Source organism: Buteo buteo, chromosome 3 (genome assembly GCF_964188355.1).
Source record: "Buteo buteo chromosome 3, bButBut1.hap1.1, whole genome shotgun sequence".
Taxonomy (NCBI): Eukaryota; Metazoa; Chordata; class Aves; order Accipitriformes; family Accipitridae; genus Buteo; species Buteo buteo.
In genome coordinates, this window is record NC_134173.1 from 4,813,155 (window position 1) to 4,832,069 (window position 18,915).

General features: G+C 42.2%; 1 protein-coding gene across 2 annotated transcripts in view; it reads right to left on the reverse strand.

Moving 5' to 3' along the window:
* Window positions 1-218: 218 nt before the first annotated feature.
* EPB41L4B (erythrocyte membrane protein band 4.1 like 4B) overlaps window positions 219-18,915 on the reverse strand; it is a 169,963-nt gene continuing 151,266 nt past the window's right edge. The window contains exons 23-25 of one of the 2 annotated variants that reach the window (XM_075022719.1): window positions 6,086-6,154; window positions 2,045-2,208; window positions 219-516 (exon numbers count right to left, since the gene is read on the reverse strand). In XM_075022719.1, the coding sequence (XP_074878820.1) occupies window positions 447-516; window positions 2,045-2,208; window positions 6,086-6,154 (303 nt within the window). In that variant the 3' untranslated portion in view covers window positions 219-446. The remainder of the gene's footprint in view (window positions 517-2,044; window positions 2,209-6,085; window positions 6,155-18,915) is intronic. The other variant, XM_075022720.1, reaches the window with a different exon arrangement.

Genomic DNA, 18,915 nt, shown 5'->3' on the forward strand with positions numbered 1-18,915 from the left:
TAGCTCATTGCAATTTTCAGTTGTACAAAATGACATATTTTCTATGTTACTATCAAAATATTCTGCATAACATTAATTTCTGTGCACTTATTAACATATGTACAGAACAGTGTTTCCCAATAGAAATCAGTATGCCTCTTGCTGATCCTTTTTGCCCTAGATTTACCAAAACCAAACCTGAAATTAATTGTGTTAATAGTATAAAATCTCAGGAGAGATAAAGGATTGAAGGTTTATTTCCCAGCAGCAAACGAATAAAGGAACTCCTTCAAGTTAAAGTCTAGCCGAGACCTAATTTTAACCAACCGTGGTGAATCCAGGCGAGCCAGGAATATCACACATTTTCCCGATGCATTATGTTGAGTACACAGAAGCAGAGGAATGTAAACAGACAGAAGGCACATGAAAGGCCCCAATCCATTCTCCATCTGACGGAAGTGCGAATTTCATAATTCTGTCATCAAGAGTCTTTTCATCATTTTCTCTCTCTCAAGTTCACGCCTCAGAGTCTCAGCGCTGTGTAATTAATGCACAAACAGCCAATTATGGGAACAACAATAAGTCTCAGATTTCAATTTAAAATAATTAACATTTTCAAAATACCAAAGGAGGGGAAAAAAGGTCAGACTCGATTCAGTGAAAAGGCTGATAACTGATGCCTGATTCACAACCAAGTACCACTTGATATTTCTGAAGAGCAAACAGAGGCAAGAAAAAGGACATAAAAAAACCCCACATGGCAAAACAGTTTAGGATTTAATCTCTACCCCCTGTTAAAGGCTACTGATATTGGTCGGATATTGGGGGACATCTCTATATGCTGAATTTACTCTAGTCTTGCACACATCGGGGTGTGGGAAGCAGAGCCTGAAGCCCTTGCTCCCACACACCAGATCACTCCAGAGCCTGTGGGCTCTGCAACTGGGAATGCCCTGGGTTAGTGATTCTATTTCTCAAGAAATAGTGGGGGGGAAAAAAAACCCACCTCTGTTTACTGTGTTGTTCTGACAGTGAAGTATCTAATGCTTGTCAAACAGTTTGGAGATTTAAACTGCAGCGCAGAAACCTTGCAGCCCATTCACGGACAAGCGGGGGTGGAATCACCCGCTTGTGTTCGAGACATCTTACAGAAGCTGAGTTCAGCACTGCAGCTTCAGAATTACATTTTCACCGGAACAATAAATTTTTGGATGAGTTGGCAATGTTGAACAAGTGTGCAGGTGTAATTAAACCAACATCTGCAAAAAACAGCTAACGAATGAAAACGGGAATTGACTGTGAGTCCAAAAGTAAAAAAGGCTCATCTATTATCATGCCAAAGAAATACTTTTGTCTTCAACACAAGCCTAAGACCTTTTTGCGCTCCAGAAGTATTGAATATATCCACTCCTACATTTGTATTCAGTAAATTATCAGCTTGGGAAATTCAGCTTTGATTAAATTCTAGAATAAGAAGCCAGCATGCAAAACGGGTAGGATGGAACAATAGAAAACTGAAAGCAGGCTGCCTGTGGAAAGATGGCACAGCTTGTTGTTTCTCTAAGAAACTACAAGAAAGACCACTGTAGCTTGACATTACTAAAAAAAAAAAAAAAAAAAAGAGGTAAAAGAAAGAAAACCAGTGCCCATTTTTCATTTAGAAGAGCGGGCATGTCTCAACCTCAGCTTTCCCCCCGGACATTTAATTTCAAAAAACAAATTGCAACAGTAATTATTAAAAGAAAACATTTGTGGTTCAGACAAAATGACTTGCCTGAGGAATATCTTCATAACCCTTTCTCTCCAGGCCATTGGCCACAGAAATGGTACGCTGCCGGCTGCAGCAGTTAATAAAGGCAGGTTTGTTTCTCAGAGCAGATATGTGTTATAGATATTTCTTTACATAACCCACCTATTCTGAAGTAGGTGTCAAGCAGCAACTGGAAATCTTTTGGTATCAGGGGAAATGTCACTTTATGGTAATTATGATAGAAAAAGAGGAATCAAGCTAATTCCTTTAATGCAGAGAGCATCATAGTATTTCTGTGAAAGAACTGCACAATACCTGTCTGCCAGCGAAATCGGTTTATGCGACGTATATATTGTCTGGACCGTTGGAGTTGGTATAGTCTCTGCCAAAGATCTCAGTACGGGCGATGGAGTTACCAGTGTTATCTTAGGAGATGACTGCACCGCACAGCATTGTAATTTGCTGTCTGTAAATTCTGCCTACAAAAAAAAAAAAAAAAAAAAAGTATACAGACAAGGGAAGAAAAAAAGCGTAGATTAGCTTCTACTGCTCTTGCTACATTTCACCATCCAATTCATTGCCAAACACTCAGTAATAATAACTAATAATGAGAACAATACATATATAGCTGTAGCTATAGGTGCTCAATGCAACCTCCGTGGATGCTGAACAGCCACCTCTTTCGATGGCTCTTCCAGAGCCGTGCCTGAGGGGCAAGCCTGATGGCAACATGTGCTACGTGAGATGAAACTCCACGTACGGGACTGGCAGCATTCAGATAAAAGACATCATCGGTTTGGAGAATGCTGACCGCAGGAGATTTCTGGACTATTCTTCAGAAATCCTATACAATTTGCTGGTGGGTCCTCTGACTAATCTGTGTTTTGCAATAGCCAGGAGTCCGGGCTTCTAGGAGTCCAGGTTTCAAAGTGTCCATCCCTTTCCCACATTTGCTAACTGGAACGTGCCTCAGGAGAAATATTCTTGCAGTTATCTACTGATAGGCAATATTGGAAGGGCTGCTTTAAGACAAACAGCAAGCAACTATCTCCTGCCTTTCAGGTGAGGCATATCAGCGCTGCAGTATTACAACAGAGACTGTGCCAGCCTATACAGCTGGACGGGCAGGATCCCTAAAAAGAAAACACCACCGTCTTGCTTTTCGGCACGGACTATTTCTCATGCCAAACCACAGTGGCTAGTGCCTGCGGTGTGTGGATGACCCCGACCTGGGAAAAGCACAGAGAAATTGCAGTTTGCCAGTGTGTCAGGACCGTTAGGATATGCTCCTACTGGTATCGGCTGCATTTCTTTCTTGCCAACTTTTTCTTCGGAACTTGGTTCAGACTTTAAGGCAGGGAGGAAGAAAAGTCACCATCATAAGGGAACAGCTATTTGAACAGCAACTTTTTTTTTCTTTGTCTTAATTATTTCTCAAATTCTGCAAGCCACGCAGGATCAATGCTAAACACAAATCAGTTTAATCAGCGGGACAATTATTTGAGCCCAGGAAAGAATGGCTGTGTTAGGTTTGCTTGCTTATTGTCATTTTTTAACATGTCTCTGCTGACGTTTCAGCTCAACCCATCTGATATGCTCCAAAACAACCTCTGAAGCAAAAGGAATTCCATTAATTCCACAAAATTAGTAAAATGGAAAATGTAAAACCAACTAAAGAAACTCTCCCTCCAACCCTGGCCAATTATGTGTGTAAATACTGGCTGATAGAACCTGTCCAAACTTCTCTCTCGTTCAACTTTTAAAACTCAGCCTTACAAGCTGCAGGGGTATCAAATTTGGTGTTCCTCATATAGGATCCCTGTCTTCTGAGAACTGCCAGATCTTACTTTATGGCAGGAGAAGGAGGCATCACCCTGTGAGGCTGATGTAAATTCTCCCAGCCTTACTGAAATCAGCAGAGCGATGACAAATTACACTTGCTGAAGATTTGCCCTGAGTGCTAAAGAGTGTTTGCTCTGGATAATGGTTTTACAGTATATATCCAAAGCATCTTTTTATATATATCTGCTTGCACAGTATGTTTGAATCAAATATTTAACTGGTCTAAAAAGATCTAATTTCATTAATTTAAATCTATGTGACTCATACCAGCCTGAGAATATGGTCATCAAGCCTGCCATTTCTCGATGGAAATCTCTGAAATTCAGAGGGGTTCCTGGCATGAAGCTTATTTTTAAATATTCCAGGCAGCCAAGTTCTCTAATTTTTCCTCTGATAAAATCAACACAGCTGCCTATACACCACCAAATTAGAAGCCCTACACAAAAGGCAAAGCTTTCCAAATGTCACTGTTCATACCTTTTTCCCCTCAATAACATTTCAATGTTTTGTTCCAAGCAAAAAAAAAAAAAAAAAAAAAGTGAAGGGGAAGCAAGGAAAGCAAGGAAAAGAAAAAGAAAAAAACCCAAACAAACAAGGAAAAATATTAACAAATGTTACCATCTGGGATTATGTGTGACTGGAGAACATTCAGAGTTAGATCTACCTGTAAGTAAGTCCTAGCACTAATTTAGACCTTTCCTTTACAGCTCCCGCCTGCAGGGCAGATATCTTCAAGCCCGTGCATCAGGATGAACTGAAACGCTGCTGGGGAGAAGCACATCTCTTTGGGCTGGGATGGAGGACCGTGAAACACAGGACCAAAGTCTAATTAACCCTCCTAATTGTTTTCCCTTCTTTATGCAGTCCTCTAGGTAGCTGCTCGTTTACCACAGATGTTTGTACGTAACTCTCTAAAAGGAATGTACAGAATCATATGACGGATCGCACACCATTAGATTTTTATTGTAACGGTGTTTTAAATATTTGTGATCTGGATTCTGCCCTCCACCCTGCCCAGGGAAACAGGACTTTATGGGGAGAAGAGGGAATTTCAGAAAGATTAGTTTGAATTTTACTCTGCTGCTGCTCTCCCGACAGAGCATAACAAAAATCTCAACATTTGAATTTGCCAAGAAACAGCCATTTCCCACGAGATGGAAATTTCTGTGGGTAAGTATATCAAGGTAGCTTCTTTTTATATTTTAAAGTTCTATCCCCCCAATGATGAAAAAATATTTTATATACTCCTCCTAAATTTTGCTTTCAACATAACTGTCATAGGCAGAAAAATAATTTCCTGACAATCACTACTAACTAGTGGAAAAGCTATTCTGGGTGTATCTTTTTGCTTAGGTAAAGTACTACTATGAAAGACACAAACACTGTAACTTTGGTTTAGCTTTTACCACAACTACTATCCGGACTTGGCTGACCTAGCGAAAAGTTGCTGCGACATATTCCCGTGTATTTTTGGATCCCTTTAATTAGAGCTAAACGGTGGCACTGACGCAGCTTAGGGACCCTAACTAACTCTGGCTTTAAAATACCTATTTGGAGAAAAACAACATTTAGGTCAAATCCCATGATCAGGTTTATTGTGAAAGAAAAGCCTCTTTCTTTAAATCATTAAATGCAGACAGTTACTGCACATGGCCCAACAGTGATTGAAGTTACTTATCTCTGATTATATGCCAGATATAGATTGCTGCTATCAGTAAAAGTTAAGGTTAAAGTCTGAAATGCTTCATTTTGCAAACGTAATTTAAAAACTGTAAGTCAGTTACTGTGGTCTATAATTGTAATCAGAGAGTGTTTCTTACAGAGTAGATAATTTTGTCATAATTGCTGTGTAATGCCTCTACCCTTAAAGTAGGACTTAGAATGGACTTATTTTTTAAATTATCAAATAATTGTTTCCTGTTTGTATGTAGTTTACCTTACCAAAAACCCCAAATCCCAACTTCTGTGAAAGTTTAACAAGAACTGAGTTCAATACTTGATTCAAGTTATTAAGTAAACATGGGAGTTTATACAAGGATACCATTGTAGTCATCAACACACTGACTATAATTCTTCCTTAAAATTCAGATGCAAATTCAATGAAAATCAGGGCCCTCTTTGTGATGGCACAGCAGGCGGTTTCAGGCAGGAGGCCATGCAATTGCTAGACAGAGGACTAAGTCTTCCCATTCCCTTATTGCTCCTTGGAAAAAAGCTACGGAGCTTCACAACTGTCCTCTACAGTCCTGAACTGAACAACATTCTGGGACCGACCGCATTAGCGGTGAGCCTTGACCTTTAACTCTTAGTCCTGTGTCTAGTAAGCAGCAATGTCTGAATGCAGGCAAGTTAATTACTTGTATAATGGAAATATTTAACTAATTTGCACTCTAATTTCTACTTGGATTTTTTTTTTTTTTGAGGACTGCTTAGCGCATAAGTTTCTGACACTGTTAAAAAAATCAGTTGGAATTGTGTTAAATACACAGTTTTTTAGTTGCACGTTCTACTTACAGAAAACTGTGGTACTGTTGTAAAAGGATCGAAAAAAGGATTAGATGTATCAGCAGGGAATGTCTTTATCTTTAAAAAAGATAAAGAAAAAGATGTTACTTTCAGAGCATAAAAATGCAAAAGAAAAAAAAAGCAGCAAAGCATTGCAACTACAGTGACATATCCAACAAATTAGAGCAGTTCAGCAGTGCTTGGACCAGACCAAAAAAGACCCCTCCAAAAATGCATACAGAAATCTGATGATGAATAGTCAAAGCATAAATATGAAAACTTGATAAATTAATTTTACCATGTAATTAAATCTGTTGTGCAAATACGGAGCTGATTGCATACAATATATCTCCCAATTCTGTCAACAGCCATTGGATTATTATCTGCTTCCTTCGGCCAGCAGTACATTTTAAAATGTGTAATATGAAGTGCAGGAGCAAATTCTGCAGCACAGGAACTTTGGCTAAAGAACTCGTGCTTTACATATTTTAAATTTCCAAAGTTTCAGTCCCACAGTTGCTGCCAAAGACAGACAAACAATCACGTAAAGTGGGATTGAAAGAAAACCATATATAAAAAAAGCACTGGGGACAGCTGTTTGTTTCAGGCAGCTACGAGGCCCTGTGTTGAGAGGAGGGCTGTGGATAACGGATGACCTTAGGAGGTTTTTTTTGGAAAAGCACCCGGAGAGGTGAGAGACCAACACGTCCATGTGCCGAGAAGCCTGAGAGCTCCCAGGGCTTGGTCCATGAGCGTATGGTCACTGGTGTGACCAGGCCCTGCTGGAAGTCACTTCTGCCCTTAAAATCACATCAACCATTAACTGAAATTAAAGAAATATTAGAAGCAGCAACAATCTCTGTCCCACTTCATTGTGAATGCTGTTTCTCGTGATTTTCCTCTTTAGAATGCAGACGTTATTCATTTATTCAGAGAGATGACAAAATAGCAAATAAAGGTATCAGTTTTGAACTGCACTTCATGCTTTCCCTTTGGAAAACCACATTTTTCACTGTAAAGGTGCGTTTTTCACTTTATTATAGAAACTGCTGTGCATTTGTTTGTTATGAGTGTCTTCAAGCATAATTCACTAGCTACAGATACATAACTGTTGTTTAATAATGAGGAAAGCTACCCTGAGGGCCTTGAGCCCACAAGCCAAAGGAAAACCTGAAATTATGACGTCAAATATAATTAAGTAAATGTATAGTGTTTATTTTGTAAATAAAATAACAGAAGCATACTGGCTAAAAGGATGCCAAGGGAAATTAACAGCCATCTGTGGGCCCACTTCTGCAAACGTGTGGAATTAATCTGGCCATTAACTGTCAGGCTTCTTACACACAGAGAGTATGGATAGCAAAGATACAGTTAAACACATAAATACCTTTTTTAACAGAATAAAGGTGTTTATAAGTCAATTAAACAGGTGCAAATGAACAAACAACTGTGTAAGGGAGAAATTCTTTTAAATCACTATTTTATATGCAAACATATTAAAGAAAATTTCACACTCCTTTCATAGTCCTGTATTTATGTCTGTTATCAAAGTGTATGTACGCTACAATGCCGATTGAACCTACTCATTGGATTGAAACAACAGCTCCTTGCAAGCTTCATACCCAGAGCCAAGTCTGTCAACGCAAAACATGGACAGCTGTAGCATGTCTCACTTTTTTGAGAGACAGCAAATACCCACGAGCCCAGGATGTCATTTTCGGGTTATAAAGGGTTTACAATATGACGTTGCAGTACAAAATACAAGCGCACTCCATTACGAACACAATATTTGAGCCAAAGGCAAACAGGGGTGGGAAGCTGGTTGCTCATATGCAGCGTGAGTTTGATATTCTACAGCCAAAATCTCTCTAATTTTGCAGGTTGGTCTCATTAAGGAAACGAAGCGCGGTTACTGAATACAGAACAGAAAAATGACGCAGAACACTATTCAAGAGCCCACTGGGATTTGGGACCAGAGGCCCGCAAGAGGAGTCAGCCCTGATTACACACTGCGGCACACAGCCATGCAGAATACTCTCTTGCAAAATCAGTCCTGCCATCTGTGGACGTGCCTAAGGCCAGCCTACGTATCAAAACACGGCAAAAAAATGGTTAATCTGGCTTAGTTATCAGCGCGAGTTCCTCTCTCGGGGAGCTGTGCTTATTTAATTTTGGGAATAAGACAATCTCGATAAATGAAAGGCTCTCTAGGTTCTAAACCCACCAATTTCCGGCACTTTAAAGAAACTGAAAACAGAAATTAAGGAACAGAGGGGAAAACCATAGTTGCGTTCAATTTAAGAGTGACAAACAGAAACCACCCTGCTCAGCCTTTAGGATTTGCTGTCTTCCTCTCATCTTTTTTCCATCCAAGAAGAGACCACTGTTACTCCAATGGCACAACGGAGTTTATCGGTTTGGCCCGGGCTTTGATATGAGTGCTGCTGCCAGCTCCCACAGGCAAAACGCAGAGACAACGCTCTTGTTGTCTCCTCAGCGCTGGCAAGAGGTTCTTAGCTATTGATGGCTTGGCTCCTTTGAGTAGGAAGGAGATACAATGTCCTCCTCATCCATGCAACAGCAGAAAAATTCTGTGTATTCGAGAACACTTTTCAGACTGAGGATACACAGGATGGGGAGAGAGTAGCGTGGAAAGCATCAGTGAAGCAACTGGTTTATGTGAAACTGAATTTGGAAATTGGAAAAGTCTTTTCACCCAAGAATATACTTTGGCCTGACTGTCCTGCCTGTCCACCATGGCCAGCAGTGTGCTGATGACAGCAGCAGTTGCCAGCACCCGGGAAGAGGAAGAAAACCCTGGAATTCCCACCCCACCGCACAAGGAAAGCAGCGTCATGTGTGAGTCTCTTCCTAACCGTTGTCTTGGGGTAAAGTTTATTGCATGGAGTCAAAACTCTCAAAGTAGCTCAAAAAGCAAAACAACTCTCTGACCAGAACAAGAGGCGAAGACCTAAATGTTATACAGTGCCCACACAGTACATATAGCCTCTCTCCCTGTCCTCGGAGGAAGACATACCATACCTTTAAACGTCTCCTGACTCACGTGGCAGAACCAGACTCTAAACTTCTCCTGGGTGCTTTCTTCTCTCTGCTGCGGCAGCATCTGTTGAAAGATGCCACCTGGGGACCGAGAAAAGAAGAAGAGCAGAGCCATCTCCAGCACCTACCCCAAACCTGCCGTTCCTCCAGCCCCTGGAGACCTTCAGCAGCTTCCAGGCTTCACCTGGGACTGCAAACACGAGGGGAAAAGGGAAGAGGAAAGAGGAGGTGGGCAGCTCTGTGCGCAGGACAGTCTCGTGAAGCTGAATTGAACATCACGAGCAACGAGAGGTCGGAGCTGTACTTTCAGTAACAGCACAGACAGACTTTCAAGTACAAAACTTGATTTCAAGCCCACCTGCTCTCTGCAGCAGTGGAAAGAGTCTTGCAGCCCAAGTCGCGACCATAAAACAACCTTTAAGGCAGGTCCCTTAAGTAACCGTCACGTCACAGGGGCACGGCATGAAAGGGGAGTGAAGGCGTTCTGCGTTCCAGCGGCATCTCACATGCTGCGGGCTTGTTTCACAACCTCAAATGCCCCTTGCTTGAAAGGTCAGGGTGCATTACCATAGCAGAACTACTTTCGACAAGTATTTCCTCGTCCGGAATATTTAGCTTGGCAAGTTGAGTATTTACTAAGCTTAAAAGAACAGTTGACTCTTAACAAAAAGAAAGAAAAAAAGAAAAGAATAATACAAAAAGGATTGGCACAGTCCCAGGACAAGTCCAGTGGTCAAACAATCTTTAAGGAAGAAAGATCTGAAAACCAGTCAATATAAGAGTCACATTGATTCTGTGGGAAAATGAGTCCATTTTTATTCCTCTGTGGCTAATTTTCTGCTAGTACTCAAAGATTCTTGTTGCATTATTAGCTGTCCATTGGGGTGACATATTTTGGAGGTATCTTTGCCACAATCAGAAAGAATTAACAGCACTAATTTTCCTTGATATTTATACTGCAAGGAAGAATGAAGGAGAGTGAAAGAAGAAAAGGGACAACAGAACAAGAACCTTCCCCTTTTCTTTGCATTTGTGCAAAGAGTTCTTCTAGATAGAATTTAAAATCTTGGTAAAAACAATTGTACTCTCCTGAAACACCTTTTAGATGGGCTAGGAGAAAAAACCTGTAACTTTCTCATAAAAGCAAATGGAAGCGGAGGGAGACAAAGAAAGAGTACTTTTATCAAGTTAATTGATATAAAATTAGCTATTTTTGGTATTTTTATCAGAAGGGAAAATTACAAATGCCCTTGCTGTGACAAAAAAGTACCACTCTGGGGAGAAGTGGGCTTAATTTGGATATGTTCTCTTACACTGGGGGCAGTCAGTATATTCACTGCCCTGCCACAACTTACTTTCCTTCTACAAAGGTCTGGTAAGATTTTCTGCTGTTGACACCTCGCTTCACTCCCATCCCCTGCACCTTGGCTGGAGGCCTTTAAAACACGATGGAGAAAACGTGTGATCTCAGTGGGTTTGCACTGTCACTTTGTATACTGGCCAGATGGAAGAAAAACTTCAGGCCAAACGCTTCACTAGATTCCTGTGCATCACAGCAGAAGCAGAGCTGCTAACACCCGACGTGGTGTCATAAACACGGCCCTCAGTGTACACAGATAGCCAGAGGAATATTCTGTGGTGCTTTATTTCAAAATACATGCTATAAGTTGAATACCATCACATCCATACAGCACAGAGGTTTGTTCCTAATTTTCATAAAATTAGAAAAGATCAGCAGCCGAAACTTCTGGATTACATTGCAGAAGCATTTCCCAGCATTGCAGAAGCTACATTGCCGTAGCATTTCCCAATCCTGACGTGTGACGTGACTTTAAAAACATCAGTTAACCATTAGACCTGGTTTCCAAAACCAGTGATATGATCCTGGACTTTGCAATTGTTCAGTAAAGCTCCTTGTCTGCTGTCATACCATTTCAGTGGCTGAAATGAATAATAAGGTGGAAAATGTAAAACCAAAGTGGGAGTAGTTCCTGGCTCCAACGATCGATCACTCAGGTAATGTCAACCCCAGTTCTCTCCCTTTGCATGTGGCAGCAAAACCAGCATGATAGGTAGGCAGGTGTAATCACTGCCTGGATGTACAGGGCAAAAATCGGGCCAAACCAGTGCAGTCCAATAAACTTGTAACAGGATGGGGATGTAAATCAGCAATACCATTGGCTAGTCAGTCTTGGAAAAGGCTTTGCGAACTAAATGCCTTGATGAACCACATGGTGCGAATCCTACGCGCATTGCCTCACAGGCCACCTTCGTTCCATGGGATGCAGGATTTTTTTCCACTTGTTGAAATGATACCCAGGTGTCAGCGTCAGCAGACAGATTCCATTCATACTTATTAAAGAGGGGCAGTTTTGCAGAAACGTACTATTGAAAACACCCTGCGGCACCCAATGTGAAGTTTCTGAAGAGAATGGGCTTTGTGCAAGCCGCTCAGCCAGGGAGACGGTGTGTGTTCAGAACGTCCCTGCCTACTGCCGCTCCCTCTGGGGAGATAACACCGCGAGATCTCCCTCCTAGCTCCACCTGGTCTTTGGGTCTCCCTCGGTCATCTTGCAAATAACTGGCAGAGGCTGGAGTTCAAAGAAACGCTTCGAACAACGTTCATTGACGCCTAAGAACCACCGTAAGTAAATCCGACTGTTTGACTCATCTGACTTATCTGCTTGGTGCGAGTTTCTACGGGACTGCAGTACGGAGTCCCCCTCCCCACAGGTACCACTTAATTCCTTTTGGTAAACTGAGAAAGCTCCACCTTGAAATTCACGTCCATTCCACGGTATCCTTGCTAAGCCAAGTTCTCTTGGGGTCCTCTCAAATGGTGAGCTTGCCATTCCTCTGCTCACTGACATACGCCCTTCTCTGGACCTTGCTGCAGGCTGAGTCCACGCGTCACGGAACGTGCTCCGGCAGCATACGCCACGTTCTTGATGTCTCACTGGGTGCTTGTACAACAGGGACGGTACTTTCCTCTCCATCGGATATTTTCCTCCGACTTAGAGCGACTTTGTGCAACCTTTCCTACCACAGAGGCGCTGTCAGGAGGTGGCTGCGTGGCTCCTTGGCCGTCCTCCAGCGACTTCTGGTTCCCAAATGGATGCTCAAGGGAGTTTGTGGGAATGACATATGAGGTTCAGTCTCTGCTGAAGCTTGGCTTTGCTGCAGCTATAGCATTTCACAGATAATTAATGCATCGTAGTTTGTGGCTACAGTGTAAGCTATACACTATTTACAAGCAGGTCTACCTAAAACACAGTAGGTAAGATGCCCTGGGTAAAATCCTGAATCTTCATGCCAACTTTTGTACTAATCTACAAGGGCAGCCCTGCAAATCATGTTGGTGCTAGTATTCCTCTGATGCTGCCTTTAAAGACGGACTACTCTGTTGATCTTCACACTAAGGATAGTAATTATGGGTTGTTAGCAAAGTGATTTCAGAGATATTGGGAGGGGATGGGGGACGATGGCAGTAATGTTATTAAGTCAGCCCAGCATCTCTCCAGCACATCAGAAGGGAATGCATGTCCTGGATCTTTTTTACAATGCAACTTTGCCTTGAGACTATTTTTGAGAAGACATTCTTCAAAAGAATACAGAATAAGAACAATTCAGATCTGACCAAAGCAAGACAATATCCATGCTCTCAGTCTTCAGGATTTTCAGTACTCTTTTGCTGACACTGCGAAGGTGAGCAAGCTTAAGCAAAACATAACCTCAGCATGGGTTATCAGCCTAGTCACCATCCCCTGAGGAAAACGTAGCAAGGCAAAACGATGTCACAGTCCTGATGCGTTGGCTAAAATGCAGACTAAAGATCACAGCATTTTCTTGGTCCTTGTTTAAAACATGGAAATGAAGCAAACAAGAAGCAGTAGGTATACTCGCTGGATACGGTTGCTCTCCAACATTGCTGCAGAAGAAGTCAGTTGCATTGCTAGGACAGCTAATGCAAAGTTACTTTTTTGCCCCTTGGTCTTTACCAATGAAATCAATGATGATCCAGTGCCAGGTGCCTAGATCGCGTGCACAGCCAACAAAATCAAGTGGCATCTTCTGCAGGTGGAGGCTGTTGTCATAGGAGAAAGTCACTAAAGATGAATAACACGAAGAGGAGGAAGTGAGTATTGTGATTCCTGCTAGTTGAGAGTGCCTCAGGTAAGCCATATAGTCCCCAGTTTCACTGCCAGCAAGCAGACTATACATGCATTTTGTACCAGATGGAGACTCACCACTAGCCACACCTGATTATTTCTAAGCACAGACACTGACAGCTCATTATCCAATAACTGTGGGTTCACCATGCCTTATTAACACAGAGACTTCAAAGCCAGGGACATTTCAATGAAGGCTGACTAATAACCACGTAACATACATGCACTTTTTCAAAAGCATCAGTATCACATTCCTCCACTGAAAAGTTATGATAGATTGATGCAAACAGTGCACTGCCTGACCCTTGTCCAACACAAGCAAAGAGTTTGTCTTTCTACTGTAATCAATCTCTACTTGTGCAAGAGCAAAACCTGGCTGAAAGTCCTTAAGTGTCCAGAAACTCAACCAATCACAGTCTCCTTGAATGTCAGGATAGTAAGAAATACTTTGCATTAATTTTCTGTCCTATTTTTCTGGTCTATTGAGCTCTGCCAAAATCCCCAGGCGTTTATACAGTTCATTATTCTAAAGGAAAGGAATAGTACAGGTAGATTGAAGTCAGTGGAGCTGCAGAAAAAGCGTTAAAATTACAAACTGGTGCACTATTTATATATCTATCCAGAAGGACGCTTGAGCGTATTTTCAACTTCAGCACGTGACTAGTCCCAGTGACTACTGCAGCCTTCATCTATGTATGTGTCTACAAATTTTGGTGACCCTTCATGGATTAGGATCTCCTCAAATACACATAGGAGTGCTGACTGCTGCGCTGTGCTCCAGTTTGCCAGTCTCACTACTCTAAAAGTCTGCTCTGAGTTAAACTTTGTCATAACAATAATCCTTTCCCATCATAATATGCCACCCTTTCCAACACGCATCGTGGAAACAGAGCACTGCTTTAAATGTAGTGGATACAAAACTCTTTGATTCTGTCAATAAGACCAACTCAAGTAGAAGCTGAAAGTCTATAAGGAACAATGTTTTGCTTGGTTTAAGATTCGTGCATGAACAAATCCAATCCCATATCTAGTAAATCTTTTGTGATAAATGTTACGTATAAAAAACTATTTATTCATAACCTCAGGTCTTTGGCTATGGAATCATTCATATTGCCAGCCACCAAGCATTGAAAAAACACAAAGATTCTGTCCTGACTGCAAGTAAAATCTTGTTCTGTTCAAACACAACAGCTCATTAGGCATATACATGTACAGATTCAAACACCTGTATTGTAACACTTTGCTAATTCAGCGCCATGAAACATGTCAAATGCCTCTGTGTCTGTTGAGTCCCTCATTAAACCAATCCAGTATCCAAGTAAATGTATTGTTCCTTTTCTCAGCTTATTTCCATCTTTTCAAGAACAAACTGGGATGCTACTTTAAGAGCCAGTCTCCCAGTCTGAGACACCGTACTCAGGCACGTTCCACAGCTAAAGAGATTAGTCCCAGCCAAGGGATAATCCCAATCGATTAGGGCTATTAGCACATAGCTCACTCTTGCCATTCCTTAATTACAGCAGAAACGTCTCCTTTGGACCGAGAGGAAAAGTACAGAACTCCTCTGCTTGGCGCAGGAGTGACAGCAGTTTCAATGCCAGAAGGCTGCTCTGTCATTTGAGCAGAGCTCTGCTTCCCCATAATTTGTTTATTGGGGAAAGGGTCCAAGGGATCCATTATTAAAGACATCTCTGTGAAAGCGACTGAAGAAGATTATAATGCTGCAGCGAACGGGAAAAGAAAAGGGCAATGGGAGAGAGGCCAAACAATGACGGTCTTCTCCCTGGAGGTCGGCTTGTGGCATTTCTTCAGGGGAAGAAACACACTGCAAACAAAATGTCACAGGCAGATAGATCCTGGTCCCCAGTCAGTGGCTTCCTGCCCATCCCAGCAGGAGCTCACTGGGAAGCCAAACTGGGAAGCCAAACTGGGAGCTGGGGATTTCCTGCAAGGCGTGTTTCCAGCACCGCTGCCTCCAAGGTCCCTTCCCAGCACTGTGTGGTGATGGAAGAGGCCAAAACACACTGCTGTCTGGCAACCTCTGCTGATGTTACGGTCCCTGGGAAGATTAGAGTTAACTCATTTGACTCAGAAAAACCCTGAAGTCTTTCTAAAATCTAAGAGGAGCAGAAACCGGTCCTGCCAACTTCGTAACTGGGGAACAATGAGGGGGCTCACAGCGATTACTTTTAATTTCTCCCCAGGAGCCCTGGGATAGATGAAGGCTAAGATCCAGGATACTCTGTTTTCTTGGGCGGGTGTCATTCTGATTTGTTGTTGGTTTTGGGGTTTTGGGTTGGGTTGGTTTTTTTTTTGTAATCTGTGCCTGCTGCTTTTTGAGTGCTCCCTCTGCGCACACACAAACACGGGCTCTGCTGACCACAGGCATTTTGAAGAGAACGAGCTTTGTCTGAAGTCCGGGCAGCTCAGCCACTGATGCAAACACACGGAACTCTATCTGGACGTGAGCACTCGAGCTTCACGGTTATCGATTTTGACAGTTTGCTCAACTCGGAACGCAGCACGAGCTGAGCGCCGAATTGCGCGCAAATTCGGGTGGTCAGAAGCCCGCTGTGCCTGGCACACGATTTCCCACCTCCAACACCGCCAAGAGGATCCTCAGCAGAGCGCGTGCGCGTGGCTTGGCGTGCGTGCCAGGTGGCACGGGCAGCTCCTTCATCAAAATCCATCCTGCTAATACCTGGCCCTTCGCCAGAAGCGGCCAGGTGACGTTCCGCAGCGTCAGAGCACTTGCAAGACTCCAGCCAACTTTTTGGCAGAGGAACAAGGAATGACATTAATTTGCTAAAAGAGTTTTGTAGAAGTTCGCTTTCCTGACCTCCCTGGCTGTTCCTCCTAGAGGGTGGGGGGCTTTGGTCTTAGGTTGCTGAACGTGAGATGAATGCCGTGCCAGAGAACAAGCCATAAATCCACAGTTCTTCCATAGCAATGGCTTTGCGGCCAAGTTCCCAGGAATAACTCTAAGGAGTACGCAAGAACTGTTTTCTATTCAGCAGGTTTAAATTGGATGTACAGCACATCTACCTCTGTAGAAATTTTCTTCCTCAGCCCACAACAGTTTAGCATTTTGTTTTTCAGAGGGTGATACAAGGGGTAATGAACAGAAGAGGACCCTTTCTACTGAGTTCAGTGGTTTTCAATCCAGTGACTGTGATAGTTGATTAGCTGGAATTAAGAACTCCTTCCACAATTAAATTACAATTTTCCTCTATGATCTACAATATTTGGGACAAGGCACAGAAACTGTGGAATTACCACAGGCGTGCTGAGATTTATGCGAACTTCAAGTTATCGGTTCAACTTACTGGTTATTTCTACTGTTGCCACTCCTCTGAGTTGCACAAAGTCAAAGCAAAAGATCTGTCCTGATGTAAATCTCACAAGCCAATGACTGGATCTCTGTTTTGGTTTTGCTTGGTAGTAGACAGACTACAACAAATTAAATAGATATTATGCCTTGGTAGGGGATTTTCCCACTGTTGCGAATAACAGTAAAAAGCAGAGGATGAATCAGTAGATATAGGCCATGAGAGAAAATCTCTGGTCACTTAGGTGCCGCTTGTTGTTCACCAGAAGAGACTGCTACTGGAACTGCTGAGGAATTCTCACCAGAAAATGCCTATTTATTCAAACTGAATGTGTTACAAAAGAAACGGAGCTGATCCAATTTTCTCTATACTTAAAAACCCCCCACATTTTAAAATGGTTTCACTCAGCATTTTGTCAGAGGAGTTTTTAGTGCCTAATTTAGAAACGACATTTGGGTTGGAAACATGAGTTCATTGAAATTAATTAACAAACATTACTTGAAACTGAAATGCTTCTCAACTGCTAAAATGAAAACATTTCAAACTGGCCTGATCCTTCTCTCTACCCTTCTTACTGCACTCTGACATTTGGTTCAGGATGTTTTCCAAAATACAGGCTTTTCAAAGAAAATATAGACCACCAGATTTTACTTTAATCAAAGAAGAAGAAGAAAAAAGAAGATTTGCTATCAGTTACAATTATTCAACTGAGTGGCAAATAAAAAGAAAGTTTACTTGCTCTTTTTGCTGGTTTTACAAACTGAGTCACCCAGCCAGTCAAAAAACAGCTCGGAAAGCAGATGTTTCCATTTTCTGTTGGAGCTGGGAGGCATTCAATTGAAATTCCACTGAACAGCCAAGCAGTTAGCATCACGCTTGCTATCACACTGGAAAAATGTGAATTTGAATTACACATATATCAATTCATTAGTGGGTTGGAAAGAAAACATAACACACAATAGTTACTCACTGGAGTCTAAATGCAATTGTCACTAATCAAAGTGAGGAAGAGAGATTATGAACTTCACAGCTGCTGAGACAAAAGGAATTATGTACTTCTCAGGCCAAAGGAAAGGTGATTAATATGCCTTTATCAAAAGACTTCGAGACTTCATGACTATACTTGTCTCACTGAGAGAAAACATAAGAAGATATACCTAGTTTCAAGTAGGCACTTGCACAGAAGCTGAACATTTTTCTGTTACACGGATTACTGCAGAGTAGAAAAGGAGACTCAGCCAGTACATCCCAAAGTTGACGCTCTAAGTCTGAAAAGCCCTGTCTATCTATTGTTCACTTTTATTCTTCTTAGGCAGATGTTACACCTGCTTACTGCTGCTAAAGACAGTCACTTGAAAAGTAAAGCAATAATCTGAAACGGAAAACCAAAATTGAGCAAAAGTATGACTGAACATATCAGACCTGATTTACAACAATATGCAGGTTCTAAAAGATTTGCTAAAGATTTGCCTTCTCAGCTTGTGGCAGGAGGTAGATGTCAGCCAGTTTGAAATCTGTTCGCTTGCATTTACTTGATCCCCTTCACTTACTCTGATGATGATTTCAAGCAAAAGAGAAAGCCACTGCTGTCATGGAATGATCATGGTTTTGGTAGGAGGCAGAAGAAAGGGATTGCAGTAGCATTTTCTTCTTCTTGTTGTCTTCTTTTTTTTTTTAAGCTACAATAATGTTTATGATCCTCAAGTTTTCTGACTTTCCTAACCACTGCTGAAGTGGTGGCAAGCTGTATCACTTCAGAGGCACTTAGAAAATCTTTGGACTAAAAATGGTTGTTGCACTAATTACACAAAAAGAGAAGCACCCAGACAGTCTTGCACTGCCCTGTCTATGGCGTTTGGCAGTCCCAGATGCTCGGCGTTGTTAGGGAGCAGTCTCCCTAGGATCTCGCCTGTCAGTTGGCCTCAAGTCACTGTTATTGCAGTCAAGCACACCCTAGACTCCTCATAAATTGATGAACCTTCAACAGACACAATAGTCCCATTTGGAGTAATCCTTCAGAAACTACGCCGCTTGCAAATGCACTTTATCGCTCCCACAGTCCCCAGGAGAACCATCTGTGAAACCACAGGGCTGGGACAGATGAAACCATCCAGCACCCATCTACACAAAGACCTACGGGTACAGCTCTGACACCGCAACCTCAATCCTCCAGCTTCATAGGCAAGTCTGTAGATGGCCATCAAACCACGCACCGTATAGGGAAACATCCTCTATAGCAACCATCCCGCAGACTTTAGTTCCAGAGCACTAGCAGTTCTCT